At 45.0% G+C, this 18,382-nt stretch overlaps 1 protein-coding gene across 1 annotated transcript; it reads right to left on the reverse strand.

The window, feature by feature from the left end:
- Positions 1–672: 672 nt before the first annotated feature.
- Positions 673–1,521, reverse strand: LOC138262416 (uncharacterized protein F54H12.2-like). Its single transcript, XM_069212315.1, has one exon. The coding sequence runs from the start codon at positions 1,519–1,521 to the stop codon at positions 673–675; it is 849 nt and encodes a 282-aa protein (XP_069068416.1).
- Positions 1,522–18,382: the final 16,861 nt, after the last annotated feature.

The following is an 18,382-nucleotide window of genomic DNA, read 5'->3' on the forward strand; positions in this document are numbered from 1 at the left end:
TTCAAAATGAACACATGGCTACCACTCTAAGTTTATCATAATATGTGATCAGCTGTACAGTTTTGTTAAAAGTTTCGCGTGTCGAAAGATTTTACTTCATTTATTTGATTAAACTTGTAAATGTTTGTGTTGAAACCGGATTGTAATAAACACTTTTTAAATTTTCAACCATATTCTGTTTTAACAACGTTCGACATAGTCCGGGAGTTTTCATTCACATATTTCATAACAATACCATCGTTGTTTACTAGATCGGCTGAATACAGATTAAAAAAAATTCTAAACGTCATACTGTCAGACATTTTACTAACGAAATATATACAATGCTCCCCACATGTGATGGCTAGAGAATCCTGTACACGCGGTTTGTTATATTCAACCGTGGGTGATGCTTTTTTACATACTTAAATATCGGTTTTGTATAAATGTTATGCTCGGGGAACTCGGCTAAACTGTCAAACACTATAACCTTGTCTACATCAAGAAACATTGCCGCCCAGTGTGTACCGCCCTTGTAATAAGGGTCAGTGTTAAAGACGAGGGTGCGGGGTCTTTCTGGGCCTATCTTTTCAGGTAACCCATTGTTAGGAAATACACCTAAAAAGTATTTCTTAGAGTATTTATGTCTACTTAAGAAGTCCCGTATCTCAGTAGTGTCCATTTTACAAGCTTTTAATGATAGTCAAACATAAGTTGGCGGGCGTGATTGACCTGAATAACGCTGTCAAATACCAAGAATTTAACCATGTTCACATTGGTCGCCAAGGCCTGTGTAAAACGTATTTCAGCTTTTAGATTTCGGTTTTTGATCAGGTTGTAGTGGTCATCGTCTTCCATGTCAGGAGTCAGGTCAAACGCAAACAGCGTGTAGCCGACCGCATATCCCTCTCTTGAAACAACAACTCCTGAGTCCCGCAGATGTTTCCCCGTTATCGAGACCAGACCAAGATATTCCAGGGCAAAATTGGATGTTCCAAAATTCGGCGTGAACGGTTTTGCGGGTATCACAGCGCCCTCATGAACCAAAGCTGCGTAGTTGATGTCATAGTGTTTGAAGTTGAAAGGGTTAGAGTTGTAGAGGCCGCTAAAAGCTGTATTGTCCCCAAACCCTATGATGATGAGTTTCAGTAATTGCCCCACAAATAGATTCTGCTGCTGCGTTAATCTACTACCGGCGGGGATGCTGAATATCTTCAGAGCAATTCTTTCAATGGCGTATTTGGCGTTCAATAATTGTAAAGCTTCTGCATGGGCTAATCTGACGCTCGGGGACACTTTCACTCTCTTTACAAACAGGCTCGCGGACAATATAACCAGTTTATACTGCTCCGCATCGCCGCTGATGAGACAGAAAGCGTCCTTGTTACGATTGAGTTTGATCTTGAGATCTATACCATTGACTAGCAGCTTGTCTTGAAAGAAAAGGTCTGAATGTATGCACCCCAGGAGATCAAACTGCCTACTGCTGGCTGCGAAGCTGGCTCTTTTTTTAAAACCCTTGTTGCCCCCTTCCAAAGCCATGTTCTCAAAATGCTCTTCAGTGTCTTTGTAGAAAAGTCCAGCTGAAAGTTGTGTGTCCAGGGCATCGCAACTGTAATTTAGAATACTCTCTATGTAGGCCCTGTAGGCATACATGTTATCACTCTGCGTGACGAGTCAATCGCCTAGGTTAATGTCCACTTGATTAAACATGGTTGCGATGGGGTATGCGATCGGAGCCACTCTAGCATCCTCCTCGATGTCGGCGCCATTCGCTTTGGTTATTTTACAGACGAGGTGTAGCAGAGTGTTGTTGAGATCCAGATACATATCCGTGGACCCCGACACATAAAACTCTATCGGTGCAAGTGGCGTCAGAGCGGCCATAGGCGATACTTCCATGAAAATCTGTTCTCAATGCTGGTCTGTGTGTGTTTGAGAGAAAACAGATCTAGCTCGGATTTGGCGCATTCACCCGAGGCGCAGTGTACGAAGGCCATGATAGTTGATTTAAAAAATATTCACTCTAGAACGTTCTTGGAAGATCTCTTCTGACTTACGACTCTTCTTTTGTGTGGGTCTTTTGAAGAAGTCCGCCGCTTCTTATAGGGCATTGGCGGCTCTCTGTGCCTCAAAGCCCTTCACTTCCTTTTAACACCCACCCGCGCACTGTACATCAACCCCGATCCTTCTTGGGGCTGTCTATTCATGCGTTCAGCGACAGCCGACATTACAGAGCCCACAACGTCCTGGGCTATGTTCGTAGCAGCCGCTTTAACATGAGGTTTTGCAATTTCGTACCCTCTTCTTCAAAAGGGCATGGCTCGCCTAAACAAACTCTGAAAGAAGCCACCCAATCCGGCCCCGTACATAACAGGAGCCCCTTCAAAGTAGGGCGGGGGACCGCCATAGCCAGCTTGAACTCTATAATAATCCCTGTACATAGAGGGATCCCCGCATGTTTTCATGATGACCATTGCAACTGCCTAATAGTCACTGTCGCAGCGTGGCCTTAAATGAAGCTTAACAATAACTTTCCTGCATTTAAAGGCCACCGGCTCCGACTGATCGTCGTAGATCATGATGGTTATAGTGTCAAAATGTTTTTGGGAAATTGTCACGTAGTCAGGTTTGTTATTAACCATTGTGTTATTCTCCCCCTTCACAGGGACTCATCTCAACAATGGCGAATAACTATCACCAATCCTCTGTGGTTCTACAATGTTGCTATACACGTAGAGTGCATAGAATCCAACGTTAATATCAGGGCACGTAGGTTCTGGGTCCACCTGCCTTTTCACATGTGGTACAGTCCCGAAAACCCTCTGTAATTTACCGGTACAGTTAAACACTGTACTGAGCTCTGGAGCTTTAAGAAACACTTTTCTTCTAACGTTATCCAACACCAGGTGTATATTTGCATAGGTCTCGATGCTGCCTATAGATTTGTTGATGGTGTCGACCACCGAGGAAACGGTTGGGTAATAGCCATGAGGAAATCCCACGTGGATGCTCAGAGGGTCCTGCTCACGCTTTATACTGAATTTAGCCTCTTGCTTTGTAAATGTATTCCAGGTTCTAGGGTATTGTATCTCCGTTAGGGCCACCTCCCACGGCCCTTTCAAGTCCACGGGTTTCGTCAGTTTCACCGTATAATTAGAAATCTGATTGCTGGGGAACATGCCCCTCGAAGCGTTGGATGGCAGCGTGATATAAAACGGTGAGCTCTCCATAGCTGCGCTTACAACGTAGTCTCACACTCTATGTAGCGAGCTGTCCAAAACCCAACTGTTAAATTTCTCTGGCCACCCTCTCTATTTGACCAGCGCCTGTCTCTTAGCTCTGATGCCTTTCCTTTTCAGAACCTTTTCAACCCTGTACACCCTGTTCGGATCGTAGGGCACCTTTTGTAACTCTTCGGTGTAAAAGACACCCGATACCTCTTCCCCAGCGCAGTCTTTTAACCTGTAAATATATACCCCTTCTTTAAGCTGCACACTTTCCACTATGAATATCTCATTGCTGAATGTTTGCTGGTAGCCTTTGGTGAAGACCCCCTACAACTTTGAAACCCTGACATGATCCCCTTCTTTTAAATCCGGTTTCTTGACCTTCGCCTCAAGACGACTCCCGTACACAGTTCTCCACACCATTAACGAATTATCACTCGTTACCTCCGCTGGGGACATTTTGATTGTCCTGTGATAACTTTTGTCATAAACATCCATAAAAGCCTGTAGAACATACACGTATCTGTAGGTATTGTTGGCAGTGAAATATAGCCAAATCTTTGATTTTAAAGTTCTGTTAAAATGTTCTACAACCGCCGCTTTTACCTCGGTGTTCGTTACAAAATGTTGAAAAGCGTGTTGCTTTAATAATTTCTGAAAAGGTTTGTTTAAAAATTCCTTTCCGGCGTCTGTTTGTAGTTTTTGAGGTACATGCCCTCTAGCGACGATGTCTTTAAAAGCGGCAGTGACGCTGGTACCACTTTTATCGTTTAACGCCTCTGCATAGGCATACTTGGACAAGACGTCTATGACTGTTAATATATACATGGCATCATTGTTATGTTTTGATAGATCTTGAAGACTGATTATGTCTGCCTGCCACTGATAATCTAGCTGCGCACTAACAACAGTCGCCCTCCTCTTAAAACGCCTCCTGGCTGGTTTGGGGAGTGAATAAGCCTCTTCCCCCGCTAACCATGTCTTCACCTCGGCTCTGTTTACAGATTCATTTTCAACTCAGGCCCTTCTAAATAGAGCTTCGGAGCCTCATAGTAAAGCTTCCTTAAAGTAGCCCCGTCAGCTGGCACCCGCCGCAACCATGAAGTGAAAGACGTATGTTTTGTGCAAGGTCGTTTTATTAAACATAAAAACATAAAAGTGAGGTGGTACAACATCGACAGCGTGTATTTGACATTTTTGCGGTATATAGCTTATAACTGTCAAAGCTACGGAAGACAGCGGCCTTTTGCTTGTGTATACATAGTAAGACACGTGTTACACATATTACTCAACACAGTTCCTTTTACCCTGTCTCAGCGTCACAAACGTTGATATTTTTATAGCGATACTCTCAATAGCTCTAGACATGACTTCCTGCTCCCCCCGCCTACAACTCTGGACGCTCAGGATACTGACAGCATTCAACAGTTCATACAGTTTTAGGTCGGACAATACCGAACCTTTATTTGTGAAATAATCTTCAGTCATGAGCTCCAAAGCCCTGTGCTGCCCTGTCAATGGTGAAAGTCTTAACTCGCGAGCTTGATCTTTGTCCGAGCTCCGGTATTTGTCCGATGGGGGTAGCCGGGCGTTGATACACCATTTGGCGATACACATAGGGCTGCTGCACAGCCACAAGGCCAAAGGTTCCGAAATGTTCAGATACCATAGAGTCAAGGGGTGTATTTCAGCTATTCTTTCTTTAACCAGCACATATATCAATCTCCCGATACAGATGTAGCCAGGGTGTAACTCATAGACATCTTGCACCGCGACATTCTGATACCCGTCCTAAAAGTGAGTAAGTATTGAGCGTAAAGTAACACAGTTATGGTCTGCTTTTTTAAAACAACTTTTGTGGGGCTAAAGACTTCATTCTTCTGTTTTTCTAATAAATGTCTCACATTTGTCTTTCTATTACCCTTTCTATCATACTTTTGTCAAAATAGGGACATAGACCCTGCATACGTTCGAGTTTTGAGCAGGGCTCAGCAGCGTATCGGATCTCATTGATAGCAGCTGCCAAGACCTTAACCATATCAATGTGGACACCCTTCTTCACAGCTGACAGCCCGTACACCACTTTCAACAACTTATAAACCCTATGGGGGTCTAACCGGTTATATATGTGGCGAATTGTTCTCACATTATACGATTCGTATAGATAGTTGTGAACCTCCTGCTGAGGTTCGTTAATTTTATGCCCGTAACACATGTCATAATAGTCCCGTTCAACACACGTGTTCACAACGGCCGCCGCAAAACCTTTAACTGGCCATATGGCATCATAGGGTATTCCCGGAGTTTCCTTTTCAAAATCGGGGCTATTGTAGGTGCAAACACATTTCTTACGCGGCTCTTTGTTCTGGATTGTAATACTTTCAGACTGTCTGGTACAGCATAAGCAGTAAAAATTTACATCGTTAACCTTTGGCGCCGACCACTCTAGACCCTCTCTTTCTTCAGTTGTTTTCCACGGATCAAATAGAAGGCAAAAGACAAATTATTAGTTAAAAGTATGATATCACCGTATACATGAAAATTGTCTATAGAGTATAAAAACCTCAGCATTTACGTCACACTCAGCGGCTGTTCTGAAATCTTACGATTCGCAGAAGTCCATTGGGGTAAAAGCATCGCCGGAGTTTACACTGGCCGGTTGTACAACGAAAGCCTCTGGATGTGGGTCCTCCTGGAAACCCATGTCTTCATAGAGGGGCAAATTCGGTGGGGGTATACATTCTTCACCATCTTCAATGTCGATAAAGTTGACTGCACCACTTAATTCATCTTTCGAGGCTTCGCTGTCGCTGCTGTCACCCTTAATAGGGGATATCAGTTGCGGCATATCCTTAAGATTGAGCTTTTCAAGCCGCTGGCAAAGTTCCTTTTGAAAACTAGTAACATCTGTATCCTTATCATTAGGGGCAGCCTGTTGAGCATCCTCATCCATCGTAAGCGGTGTTAGAGTCCGATAATATCTACCGATAGAGTTCAGGGCTCCTGAGGAGGCAGCTTTTCTGGCGAGCGGATTGTATCTCTTCATGCCGTCTTGACCAGCTGTTTCAGCAATGGTTCACGGTTTGGCCAACGGCTCTAACCAACTCCTTATATGCACTCCCCAGTTCAAAAAGGGCGTGCGCATCTACAACACCACAAGGTTACAAACCACGTGACACCCCATGCACCCACGTCACTTCCGAGGAGGGCTCTCAGGGGCACCGGAAGTCCCAGTCACGGAAGTGACGTCACTTCCGGGGAGGGACAACTGTCACTTTTAAATGGTGATGGAAGGCATCCCTTCCTACTACTTTGGCGCCTCCCCAGGTTTACAAGGGCTTGTAAATCTGTGGATGTGTCAAATTCCAAAACAACAATTTGTGCTGCCCTGCCTTATTCCGTATGTATAAAGCCATTAACAGACATACAAAGTGGCTTTGCCTGGCCTCATACATATGAGTTCAAGGTCTGTGCAGCTGTTGAATCACAAAAAGTGACACAACAGCGGTGCAAGGGTCTCATAAATATGTCCCTTAGTGCATTGATTTTTTACTGTTGCCTGTTTGCTATTTATAATGGATACAACTTGTCAGGTATCCCAAGAAGACAACTAAAGCACCTCCCTTTTTGACAGGATCAGGAGATACCCAAACAGAACATTCTTATCCATCATCCAGCCTTTTTGCATTTCTCTCTTGTCCTATCTACCTTAGTCATTGCAGTAGGCTGCATTGCCTATACCTGGCCTTGATAAATGGAGCTGGGGACTGGTGGTGGTAAACATTGTATCCACAGCAGAATTACCATCACTGTTAGAAATGTTTTTTTTGGTTAGCAGTCAGGTTACCCTCTGCCCAAGCAAAAACCCTCACTCTAGTCAGGGTAAGCCACACACAATCCAAAATTATCCTGTGCCCACCCTCTGGTAGCTTGGCACGAGCAGTCAGGCTTAAGTTAGAAGGCAATGTGTAAAGTATTTGTGCAATAAATCACACAATACCACCATATAGTGCCACAAAAATACACCACACAGTGTTTAGAAAAATATACAATATTTATCAGGATAATTGTAGGTCAAAACGAATAAAGTTGCAATATGAATTTGTAGAGATATCACTGAAAAGTGATATAAAGTGTCTTAAGTCTTTAAAAGCAAACAAAGGGGGTGATTCTCACCCTGGCGGGCGGCGGAGGCCGCCCGCCAGAGTACCCCCTCCAAAATACCGCTCCGCGGTCGAAAGACCGTATTTGGGGTTTTGCACTGGGCTGGCGGGCAACCGCCAAAAGGCCGCCCGCCAGCCCAGTGCAAAACACCCTTCCCACGAGGACGCCGGCTCAATTCTGAGTGGGAAGGTGCGACGGGTGCAGTTGCACCCGTCGCAAATTTCAGTGTCTGCAAAGCAGCCCCTCTTACGGGGGCCCCTGCAGTGCCCATGCCATTGGCATGGGCACTGCAGGGGCCCCCAGGGGCCCCGCGACACCCTATACCGCCATCCTGTTCCTGGCGGGAGAACCGCCAGGAACAGGATGGCGGTATGGGGTGTCAGAATCCTCCATGGCGGCGCAGCTTGCTGCGCCGCCATGGAGGATTCATTTGGGCAGCGGAAAACTGGCGGGAGACCGAACCGCCGCGGTCAGAATGCCCAGCGGGGCACCGCCAGCCTGTTGGCGGTGCCCCCGTCATTTTAGCCCTGGCGGTCTTGGACCGCCAAGGTTAGAATGACCCCCAAAGTCTCTTTCAAGCACAAAGTACCTGGTTCGGAGTGGAAAATCTCCTCAGAGGGCCACAGAAGAAGAGATACGTGGAAAAAGGGTGTGCGTCGATTTCTCCCCAGCACACACGGACTTGCGCCGTTATTTTTCACGCGGGGAAGTCGTGCGTCGTTTTCCGGCGTGCGGCCAGTCTCTTTCTGTGGATCGCGGGTATTACCAGATGTCCCGGGTCTGTGCACGGACTCTCCTGCTTGTTTTTCGGCTGCGCGTCGTTCTGCAGGTCTGCGCGTCGAAGTTTCGCTCTCACGGCAGGCGTCGCGTCGATTTCTCCTCTGGAGGTCGGGTGGCGTTGTTCTTGCGAGGCCGTGCGCCGACGTTCCAGTCGTCCCGAAGGCGTCAAATCTATCAGCGTCGGTGTGCTGCGCTTTTCTCACTGCGGAACAAGCTGTGCGTCGAAAATTCCGGCGCACGAAGCGTCCAAGTGAAAAAGAGAAGTCTTTTTGGTCCTGAGACTTCAGGGAACAGGAGGCAAGCTGTATCCAAGCCCTTGGAGAGCACTTTCACAGACAGACAAGAGTTCAGCAAGGCAGCAAGGCAACAGCAAGGCAGCAGTCCTTTGTAGAAAGCAGTCAGATGAGTCCGTTAGGCAGCTAGGCAGTTCTTCTTGGCAGGATGCAGGTTCTGGTTCAGGTTTCTTCTCCAGCAAGTGTCTGATGAGGTAGGGCAGAGGCCCTGTTTTATACTAAATTGTGCCTTTGAAGTGGGGGTGACTTCAAAGAGTGTCTATGAAATGCACCAAGCCACCTTTCAGTTCAATCCTGTCTGCAAGAGTCCCAGTAGGGGGTGTGGCAGTCCTTTGTGTGAGGGCAGGACCTCCACCCTCCCAGCCCAGGAAGACCCATTCAAAATGCAGATGTATGCAAGTGAGGCTGAGTACCCTGTGTTTGGGGTGTGTCTGAGTGAATGCACAAGGAGCTGTCAACTAAACCTAGCCAGACGTGGATTGAAGGGCACAGAAAGATTTAAGTGCAAAGAAATGCTCATTTTCTAAAAGTGGCATTTCTAGAATAGTAATATTAAATCCGACTTCACCAGTCAGCAGAATTTTATATTACCATTCTGGCCATACTAAATATGACCTTCCTGCTCCTTTCAGATCAGCAGCTGCCACTTCAACAGTGTATGAGGGCAGCCCCAATGTTAGCCTATGAAGGGAGCAAACCTCACAGTAGTGTAAAAACTAATTTAGGAGTTTTACACTACCAGGACATCTAACTACACAGGAACATGTCCTGCCTTTGACCCACACAGCACCCTGCTCTAGGGGTTACCTAGGGCACACATTAGGGGTGACTTATATGTAGAAAAAAGGGGAGTTCTAGGCTTGGCAAGTACTTTTAAATGCCAAGTCGAAGTGACAGTGAAACTGCACACACAGGCCTTGCAATGGCAGGCCTGAGACAAGGTTAAGGGGCTACTGAAGTGGGTGGCACAACCAGTGGTGCAGGCCCACTAGTAGCATTTAATCTAAAGGCCCTAGGCACATATAATGCACTCTACTAGGGACTTATAAGTAAATTAAATAGCCAATCATGGATAAACCAATCAATAGTACAATTTACACAGAGAGCATATGCACTTTAGCACTGGTTAGCAGTGGTAAAGTGCCCAGAGGTCAAAAGCCAACAACAATAGGTCAGAAAAAATAGGAGGAAGGAGGCAAAAAGTTTGGGGATGTCCCTGTCAAAAAGCCAGGTCCAACAATTACCATTTGCTTTTTGGTGTGTTTTACATTAAATTACAGATTCTACTTGTATTCTTCATTTCTGCAAATATCCTAATTCTTTCATAGGAGAAAGAGCACAAACCAAGGATTTAAGCAGTCTATGGGAAAGGTGATGCTGTGTCCATGTAGTTCTATTTAGAATTCAATGACCGTATAAAGGAACTCCTTTTTAACTTGCAATCATTTTATAAACCAATTTCAATCGGAGAGGTTCTGTTGGAACGGGGAGAATCTTCCCTTCCCAACAGTATCTTTCCCTAGTGGATCCTTGCTTGGGGATTGTCGCAGGAGGGTGATCCCCAAACAGGAATCCACCACTAGACACCAGGCAGGGGGTAGCAGCCCCTTGGGCAAGGGGTTTTGCTACCCCAGGTACTATTTTTTAAATCAGCCCCCCACTACTCTGGGGGGCAGAAAGACCACTAGGTACCAGATATTTATTTTTATCAATAAAGTCAAGGGGTGGGTGTCAGTGTCTCCACCCCCACACCCCCAAAATAAAAGTGGGCACAATCTTTGGGGTTATAGACACCAGGGAATTATTGTTGTTGTTTTTTATTTAAAAGAGAGGGAGGAGCTGTCCACCATGGGCATGGCCATTCCCTCACCCCAAATAAATGGGAACTGAAGTCTTTCTGCCTCCTGGGGCCCCAATCTGCCTTCCCCAGGGGGCAGCAGAAAGCCCACAAAGCACCAGGGATTATTTTTTTTTAAAGTGTAGGGGTAGGGGCTACCCAGAATGGGCATGGCAACACCCCCACCCCCCCCAAAAATAAGCACAGTATTTCTGCTTGCCAGGGGACAGATGAGGATAATTACCCCATATCTGCCCCCTGGAGGCAGAAAGCCCACTCAGCACCAGGGAATATTTTTTTTTATAAAAAAGAGGATTGGGGGCTGCCTACCATGGGCATGTCCATGTCCCCACCCTAAGTAAATGAGGATACAGTCTTTCTGCCCCCGTGCCTAGTGCTAGCAACAGGAATGGATCTAACACGGTCAATAGGAGCCCACACGCAAGGGCTCTCATTGTCATTGGTTTGATCCATTCCTGTTATGGGCACAAGGCCCAGCCACACAAGTGGGACCGTGTTTTCTACGGTGCAGGTGGGGTAATACTAGGTGGTAGGAATTATGTGGATTCCTGCAGATTCTGGATGTTTTCCATCACAGAAATGTAAGGAAAATGTGTGATTTCAGGCAAAGTTCGAGGTTTGCAGGGCATTGTGGGTAAAAAACATAATGGGATCCATGCAAGTCCCACCATCCTGGATTCGCCAGGGTGTCTAGTTTTCAAAGATGTACAGCCTGGCTAGGTTTCTCTAGGTGCTTGGCTAGGGTACAAAATCTAGAGCTACCCACATAGGAAAAGAGTCAGTGTTTGGTGGAAATAATTGATGCATCCATGTTGCACTTTGGGTCGTTTCCTGTTATGGGCACTAGGCCTACGCACACAAGTGATAACAGACATGCCTTGGCTACAACAGCAAAATAAATCTCCTGTTTGCTGAAGTTCATTTTGTTGGCCTTAGGACTCTGTGCACTTTAACACTGCTAATCAGTGGTAAAGTGTTTGTGTTCACTCCTTTAAACATGATAAAAATGGCTTACATCTAAGCAGCACATTTTATTTACTTATAAGCCCCTAGTAAAGAGTAGTATATCCTGTCAATGAAATGCTGCTAGTTCTACTAGTGGGCATACAGCACTCATTGTGGCATCTACTTCAGTAGCTCTTCAAAACATATCTCAGGCCTGCCATTGCATCCTGCATGCAGATTTCAACTGAACTGTCAATTTGATTTGGAAAAATAGCCCTTTGCCAGACCTGCACCTTCCTTTTTAATATATATAAGTCACCCGTAAGAAAGGCCACAGACAGCCCACAGGACAGGGTGCACTGTACTGAAAAATGTGAACCCCTACTTTAAGTTGTATGTCTTGGCAGTGAAAAACTCTTTCATAAATTTTTCAGTACTGCAAGGCCCATCATTGGGCAATATCTTGTTATCTTATTGCATTTAATAAGTGCAATCTTTGGTTTCACAATAGGTAGAAATGTCATGTTTGGTCTCAAAAGAAATGCAATATCAAATCCTTTTTAAGGGTAAAGTCAGATTTTAAGTCACAATTATGAAAATCCCACTTTTAGTAAGTTGGCATTTTCATGTCCTTACCATTTGGTGCCTGAAGCCTGCATCCTGGGTCACATGACTGTGAACAGTTGACAGTTGGCCTTTGTGTATTCTTTCCAGACAGTCAGACAAAGGGGGGGCTAGACACTGACAGGATGGGAGGAGCGGAGCTGTTCACTGCCACTGTTACCTTTCAAAACAGCTGCCTCATCACACTCAAAAAGAACTTCACACCACTTTTTTTTTTACCATGGGCCTATTGGAGCTGAGGCAGGAACAAAAAGGAATACCAGAGCCATCAGTGAGGAGAAAACTCTAGATGTTTTTCTGCATCAAAGCTGGCACCAGGTATAAAAATAAGCTTCTCAGACCCACGTCTTCAGTTCCCTCCTGGACCTGCAGAGTACCCCAAACAGACTGCCTTCTACTCTAGCCCTGCTGCTTGAGACCAGCTTTGTACTTCAGCAGACTACGCTGATGCTACCAGAGGACTGCCATACTGCTTGAAGTGATGACCATCCTCAACACTCTCCTTGCAGGTTCATCCATCGCAAACTGGACTCTTTGCGCTGGATTTTGAAAAGGTAACTCTTTCAGCGGGACTAACCTGGTGCTGGTGTCTGGCCCATGCTCCTTGTGGTTAGTCTGAACTTCCTACTTTCTCCAGTCCAGCACGACCAGTTGACTGAGTGGCACTTTGTGGTTAAAGGTGCTATACCTTGTTAAATCTTTGAAATGACATATCTTTGGCTCTACAGATTGGCTTTTTATTGTATTGTTTTCATTTTATTTATTAAGTTTTACTCTACGCTATTAAATTGGTGAGGGATTTTACTTGTGTTGTGTTATCACCTTATTATCGCTTGTGTGCTGCATAAATACTTTATACATTGCCTCTAAGTTTAGCGTAACCGCTTTTGTTACAAGCTACCATAATGTTATGCACAGTTTAATTTAGTGACTTTTTAGGGTTCACCCTGACACTTATAGAATTATAAAACTCGAATACCGCTCTTCCTTACAACAAAGAAACATTCGCCATGCTTTATACAAAGCTTTGCACAAAACAACAAACTTGGTTTTACTTGAGTCCATATCAGATAAACATTTTTGTACTATGACATAAATGGAAGAATAGGAAATGAAAACAATTGCGAACAGATATGATTCATGTTTTGTGTATTCCTTGTTTTGCCTAGTACAGTTTTTAACAAAGACAAACAAAGGTCTTGGAATAACATCTGCCAAAAAAATAAACGCACTTTCACTGTATATGCTACTTTTATATAGAGAAACTTGTAAAACTGGTTTTTACCCAAACTTTTTTTTCATCGTTCTAATTTTAAAACTTGAGAAACATGTATTTGTTCCATAGCTTTTTATGTAAACATAAAAAGAAAAACACATTGACAAAACTAACAGATATAGCCTTTTCCATATCTGTAGTACCTCAGCCATTACTAGATGTCCCTCTCGAGGTAGAAGCAACTGCATTGAAAGTCTTTCACTAATCTGCAATACCCAAAGGTGTTACTAGATGACACTCTCATCAAAAGCAACTGCTTCAAAAGTCTTTATCATGTGCTGCAAGACATTACTAGATGTCCCATCCACTGGAATCGCTTGCTGCACGGCGTTGATTAAAGTGTTAGGGGGTCATTTTGACCTCAGCGGTCTTTTTCCAAGACCGCCGAGGGACCGCCGTGCGGAAGACCGCCAGTGGTGGCGGTTTGCAGCTCAGCCTATTATGACCGTTGGCAGCTCTCTTACTGGCGGGCGGCGGGGAAGTGGAGGTTGCTCCACCTCCACCGCCACGCCAACAGAACCCCGCCCAGCAAATCACGTCCTGTGATTCGGCGTGGCGGTGTTCTGTTGGCAGTGTGGTGTCAGCGGAGCAGCCCCCATGGCTCCCGTCCCCTCCCGGAGGATCGTCGGACCAGGTAAGTTGATCGTCCGTGAGGGAAGGGGGGTGGAGGGGTGTTGTGTGCGTGCGTGGGTGTGTGTGTGTGTGTATGTAGAGGGGGTGTGTGAGTGCGTGTATGCTTGCGGGGTGTTGTGTGTTTGGGAATGAGTGCGTGTATGTCTGTAGGTATGTCTGTATGGATGTGTGCGTGTATGTTTGAATGTGGGTGTGCGTGTCTGACTGTGTGTGTGGATGTAGGGATGTATGTCAGTGTGTGTGCGTGTGGGTGTTGGTGGTGCCTGTGTGCATGTGGTGTGTGTGTGAGTTCTGTGATGTTGGGGGTCGGGGTGGGGAGGGGGGCCCTGCCACCTTTGGGAGGTGGCAGGAGTGGTGGGGGGTGTAGGGGAGGGAGTCGGGTGGGGGTGTCGGGTGGGGGAGACCCCTATCAGTGCCAGGGAAGGATTTCCCTGGCACTGATAGTGCTTACTGCCATGGTTTCATGGCGGTTCCAACCACAGGAAATCCACGGCGGTAAGCCGGGTCCAAATACCGCCGGCGGTATAGTGATGCCCGCCGGGCTGGAGACCCAGGTCTCCAGCCCTGCAGGCGGAACGGAGAACCGGCGGATGACTGTGGCGGTAACCGCCATGGTCATAATACAACAAAAAAGACCGCCAGCCTGTTGGCGGTCTTACCGCTGCTTCTCCGCCTTCCGCCAGGGTCATAATGACCCCTTAAGTAAATATGCCCCCAGATATTCTTCTCCTGTCATTTGCAACAGCCTGAAAATTATTATAAAAAGCTGCGGCAGCTCAATTAGTTAGTAGATGTCCCTCTTGAATCAGATGTATTTTCTGGAAACGTCATTCACAAAGATGAGTCTGTGTGGCCCTGGCATACAGATTTGCTTATTTTTATGATTTGTGGATGCTTTTATAAGATAAATAAATATGCCAAATTGAGTTTATAATGATTCATGAAGATTACAGGTTTCAAATATATTTCTTGATTGATTGAAAAAAGAAGGTGATGACACCTTAAGTAGAAAACTTAAGACTGCAAGACATTCACAAAAATGTAGTACCTTAAGTTGTTGCTAGACCTTCTCCAGCAACAGCTTAAAAATTATTTCACAAAGCTGCACTACTGTAAGTATGCTGAGCTAATAATAGTTGTGTGCTGTGATGAAACAAGTTATAAGTTGAGTGACATTTAAACAGCCAATGAATAAAGAGGTTTGAGTAAAAGAATATATATATATATATATATATATATATATATATATATATATATATATATATATATATATATATACATATATATATATATATATATATACACATACCTAGAGGCAGTAGCCACTAGGAAGTTATAGTCAGGACCTAGTCTATAGTTTATAAATTTGCCTATATCGTTGTTGCTGGTTGACCACTCTTCACAACATTTTCCAAAAAACGTATGCTCACTTCAGCTGCTGACTGGAAAGTTTCATGATGTCCCATCAACTGGGGGCTGAGAAAAAGGAAGGTCCCAAAATGCATTTTCCATATTTATTTTTCCATAGGGATTTTGAACAGTTATCGGACCGAAAAAAAATGGACAGAAGTACACCAAATTTCTTAGAAAGGTAGCTCTTGGTCTAGAAAGAGGCCTTTTTGTTATTTGGTGTGAATCCATTCAGTAGTTTTAGAGAAATTAATATAAATACAAATATGTATATTTAGGGGGTCGAAGGATTCGCAACCCCTTGCGATCTCGTGCTGAAATCTGATTGGCTGCCAACACTTCAACAAGGAAGTGCTGCAGCCATGTTGGAACTCGGCTTCAGCCGAGACCCAGAAAAAAAAACATTAAAAAAACAAAAGAGACAAGGGTAGGGACACCCTGACCCCTTAGATCTGGTATTGAGGTCCCAAAGGGACCCCCCACGAGCTAAAAAAGAATTTGCAGCAGAATCGCAATGGGGTCACAAATCCAAGTCAAAATTTTTTTGTTTTTAAAGCGTGGGCTCCCGTACAGTGATATTTGCCATTCAAGGGGTACCCGGCCCCCCACTGCCCCGGGAACCACCACCTCCCTGGGGCATTGTTTATTGTAGTGCAGGGGACCGCCTGGTGCCCCCACAGCCACAGGACTGCCACCACCCTGGGGCTTTAAATGATTATGATGTGGGGGCCATGCGGGGCCACACCACCTCCCTGGAGCACTTAGCATTGTTTGTGGGGGGTCACGCAACCCCCTCCACAGCTCCGGGGAACACCACGTCCCTGAGGCATTCAGTAAAGTTGGTGTGGGGGTGCCACACGCCCCCCACCCCTGCAGCCCCGGGGACAACCACCTCCCTGGGGCAAACTGTAAAAAAATAGAGAGGGTGTCCGTTTCTGATGCCCTTCAGCCCAGGGAGCCACCATCTCCCCGGGGCTATGCTAGTTGGAGGGGGGCTGCCAGTGCTCCTTCAGGAGCCACGAATGGGCTTGGGGACTGCCACCCCCCTGGCCCGGCTCCTGCTATGTCCCAGGGTGCCCAACCCCGGGCCATAGTTGGTTGCTGCGGCTTGCCTGCAGCTTTACAGTTGCTGCCAAGCCACAGAAACACTCTGCTATAATGAAGAGAGAGCTGTCATACAGCTCTCCCTTCATTGAATGTGGAGGTTTGCTCTTTGTGCCTGCCCATGGAGAAGCGAGCAGGCACACAGAGGAAACTGCTCTCACAGTGAGGGAGCTGCTAAGCAGCTCCCTCTCTGTGACATCAAAGTTGGCTCCTGCAGCAGGCAGGGAGCCAGCTGGGACTGTGGGGGCCTTCAGGCTCCCCCCATGGGCCCCAACTTTGAGAATGGGAGCTGAAAGCCTTCTTTTCTGATTCTCCTGATGAAACTGAGGCAAATATCAGTGGTCTTAGGCCGAAATTTACCTTTTGCCCAGATAGAAATAATTTACCCCTAGAAATAGCAGTCTTTGAAGATATAGTATTAGGAGAAATTGACAACCTTAACAGTAAAAAAAAATGTTTTAGACTTGTACAAAAGCTGAATTGGAGGTCATCCAGCATTTGGCTAATAATCAATCTATTATCATAAAGCCTGCAGATAAAGGAGGGGGAATAGTGGTTTGGGACAAGGACAAATATAATCAAGAAATGATGAGACAGTTAGATAACTGTAATCACTATCGGTTGATTAATGATAACCTTCCAGAGATCTCCAATATAGAATACGGCCCATTCCCAATGAGGCCCTTGACAATGGATGGATACGTACGAAAGAATTTGAATTTCTTAACAAGAGCGAAGGTAGAATGCCTCTTATATATATATATACTTCCGAAAATCCATGAGAACTTGGAAAATCCTCCTGGGAGACCTATTATTTCTGCATGTGGCTCTATTTTAGAACTATTGGCCCAATATGTTGACACTTTTCTTAAAACTTTGGTGGTTTAAATACAAGCATATGTTTGCGATTCCATGGACAGCATCAATAAAATAGAAGGTTTACCATTTAATGATGAAAATCAGCATCTGGTGACATTTGACATTGAAGCCCTTTACACTAATATCACACAGGACGAGGGTATTGAAGTAATTAGAACGGTCTTGGACACCATATTGTCCCGGTGATCACACCTAAAGAATTTGCAACTGCCCTAGCCACCCTTTGCTTGTAAAATAATTTCTTTATGTATAAAGATAATATGTATCTACAAATTAAGGGGGCGGCGATGGGATGCAGTTTTGCACCGGAGATAGCCAATTTGGTTATGGATTTATTTTTAAAGAAAATGGGTGTATGACACCTTGAATCCTTTCAGAAATCATATTGTATGATTGTTTAGGTACATTGACAATATTTTGATGATTTGGGAAGGCGATACTACCATTTTGTCAGCCTTTCAAGAATGGATGAACCAACGTACGCCAGACTTCAGATTTACCATGCACAGTGATGCCAATAAAATCAATTTTCTGGACCTCTGGACTTTGTCCAAAGAAGGCTCCTTAGAAGTTAGTCTAAATAAGAAACCAACAGACCACAATAGTCTGCTGCATTTTTCCAGTGGCCACCCAGAACTTTGAAAGAAAATTTACCTTACGGTCAATTCCTACATATGAGGAGGAATTGTACCCAGAGAGATTACTTCTTTGAAAATGCTAATGAACTGGTGAAAAAACTAGTTAATAGGGGATATCCAAAAGAATTGGTCAAAGCATCATCTAAAAGAGCATGGTTTACACCCAGAGAAATTTACTGATTCCTAGACAACGCATGAAAGATGCTCCTTTGACTTGTGTAATTACAAACAATCCTAAAGCGAATAAAGTTAGATCCATTGTTGGAAAAAAACTGGAGAATCTTGACCCCAATGGGAATTCAGAAACCACCATTTTCTTGTAAGAAAGCACAACATTTATGAGAGTACTGGGTTAAAGCTGGATTTCAAATAGAAAAGAAGAAATATCTAAGGACGATGCTTCAGCTCCCCTCCTTGAGTGGCCATTGTAAATGTAAAAATTGTGTGGCCTGCCAATTTACTAGTGAGACTAAAGAAGTATTATTGAATGTGAGAACACACATCCAGCCATGCTTTTCTAATTGCAATACTAAAAATGTGATTTATTGCATAAAATGTCCTTGCGAGCT

This window comes from Pleurodeles waltl, chromosome 10 (genome assembly GCF_031143425.1).
Source record: "Pleurodeles waltl isolate 20211129_DDA chromosome 10, aPleWal1.hap1.20221129, whole genome shotgun sequence".
Taxonomy (NCBI): Eukaryota; Metazoa; Chordata; class Amphibia; order Caudata; family Salamandridae; genus Pleurodeles; species Pleurodeles waltl.

Coding starts and splice junctions, on each gene's coding strand:
- LOC138262416 (XM_069212315.1), bottom strand. CDS start 1,521: ATGGCTTTGGAAGGGGGCAACAAGGGTTTTAAAAAAAGAGCCAGCTTC.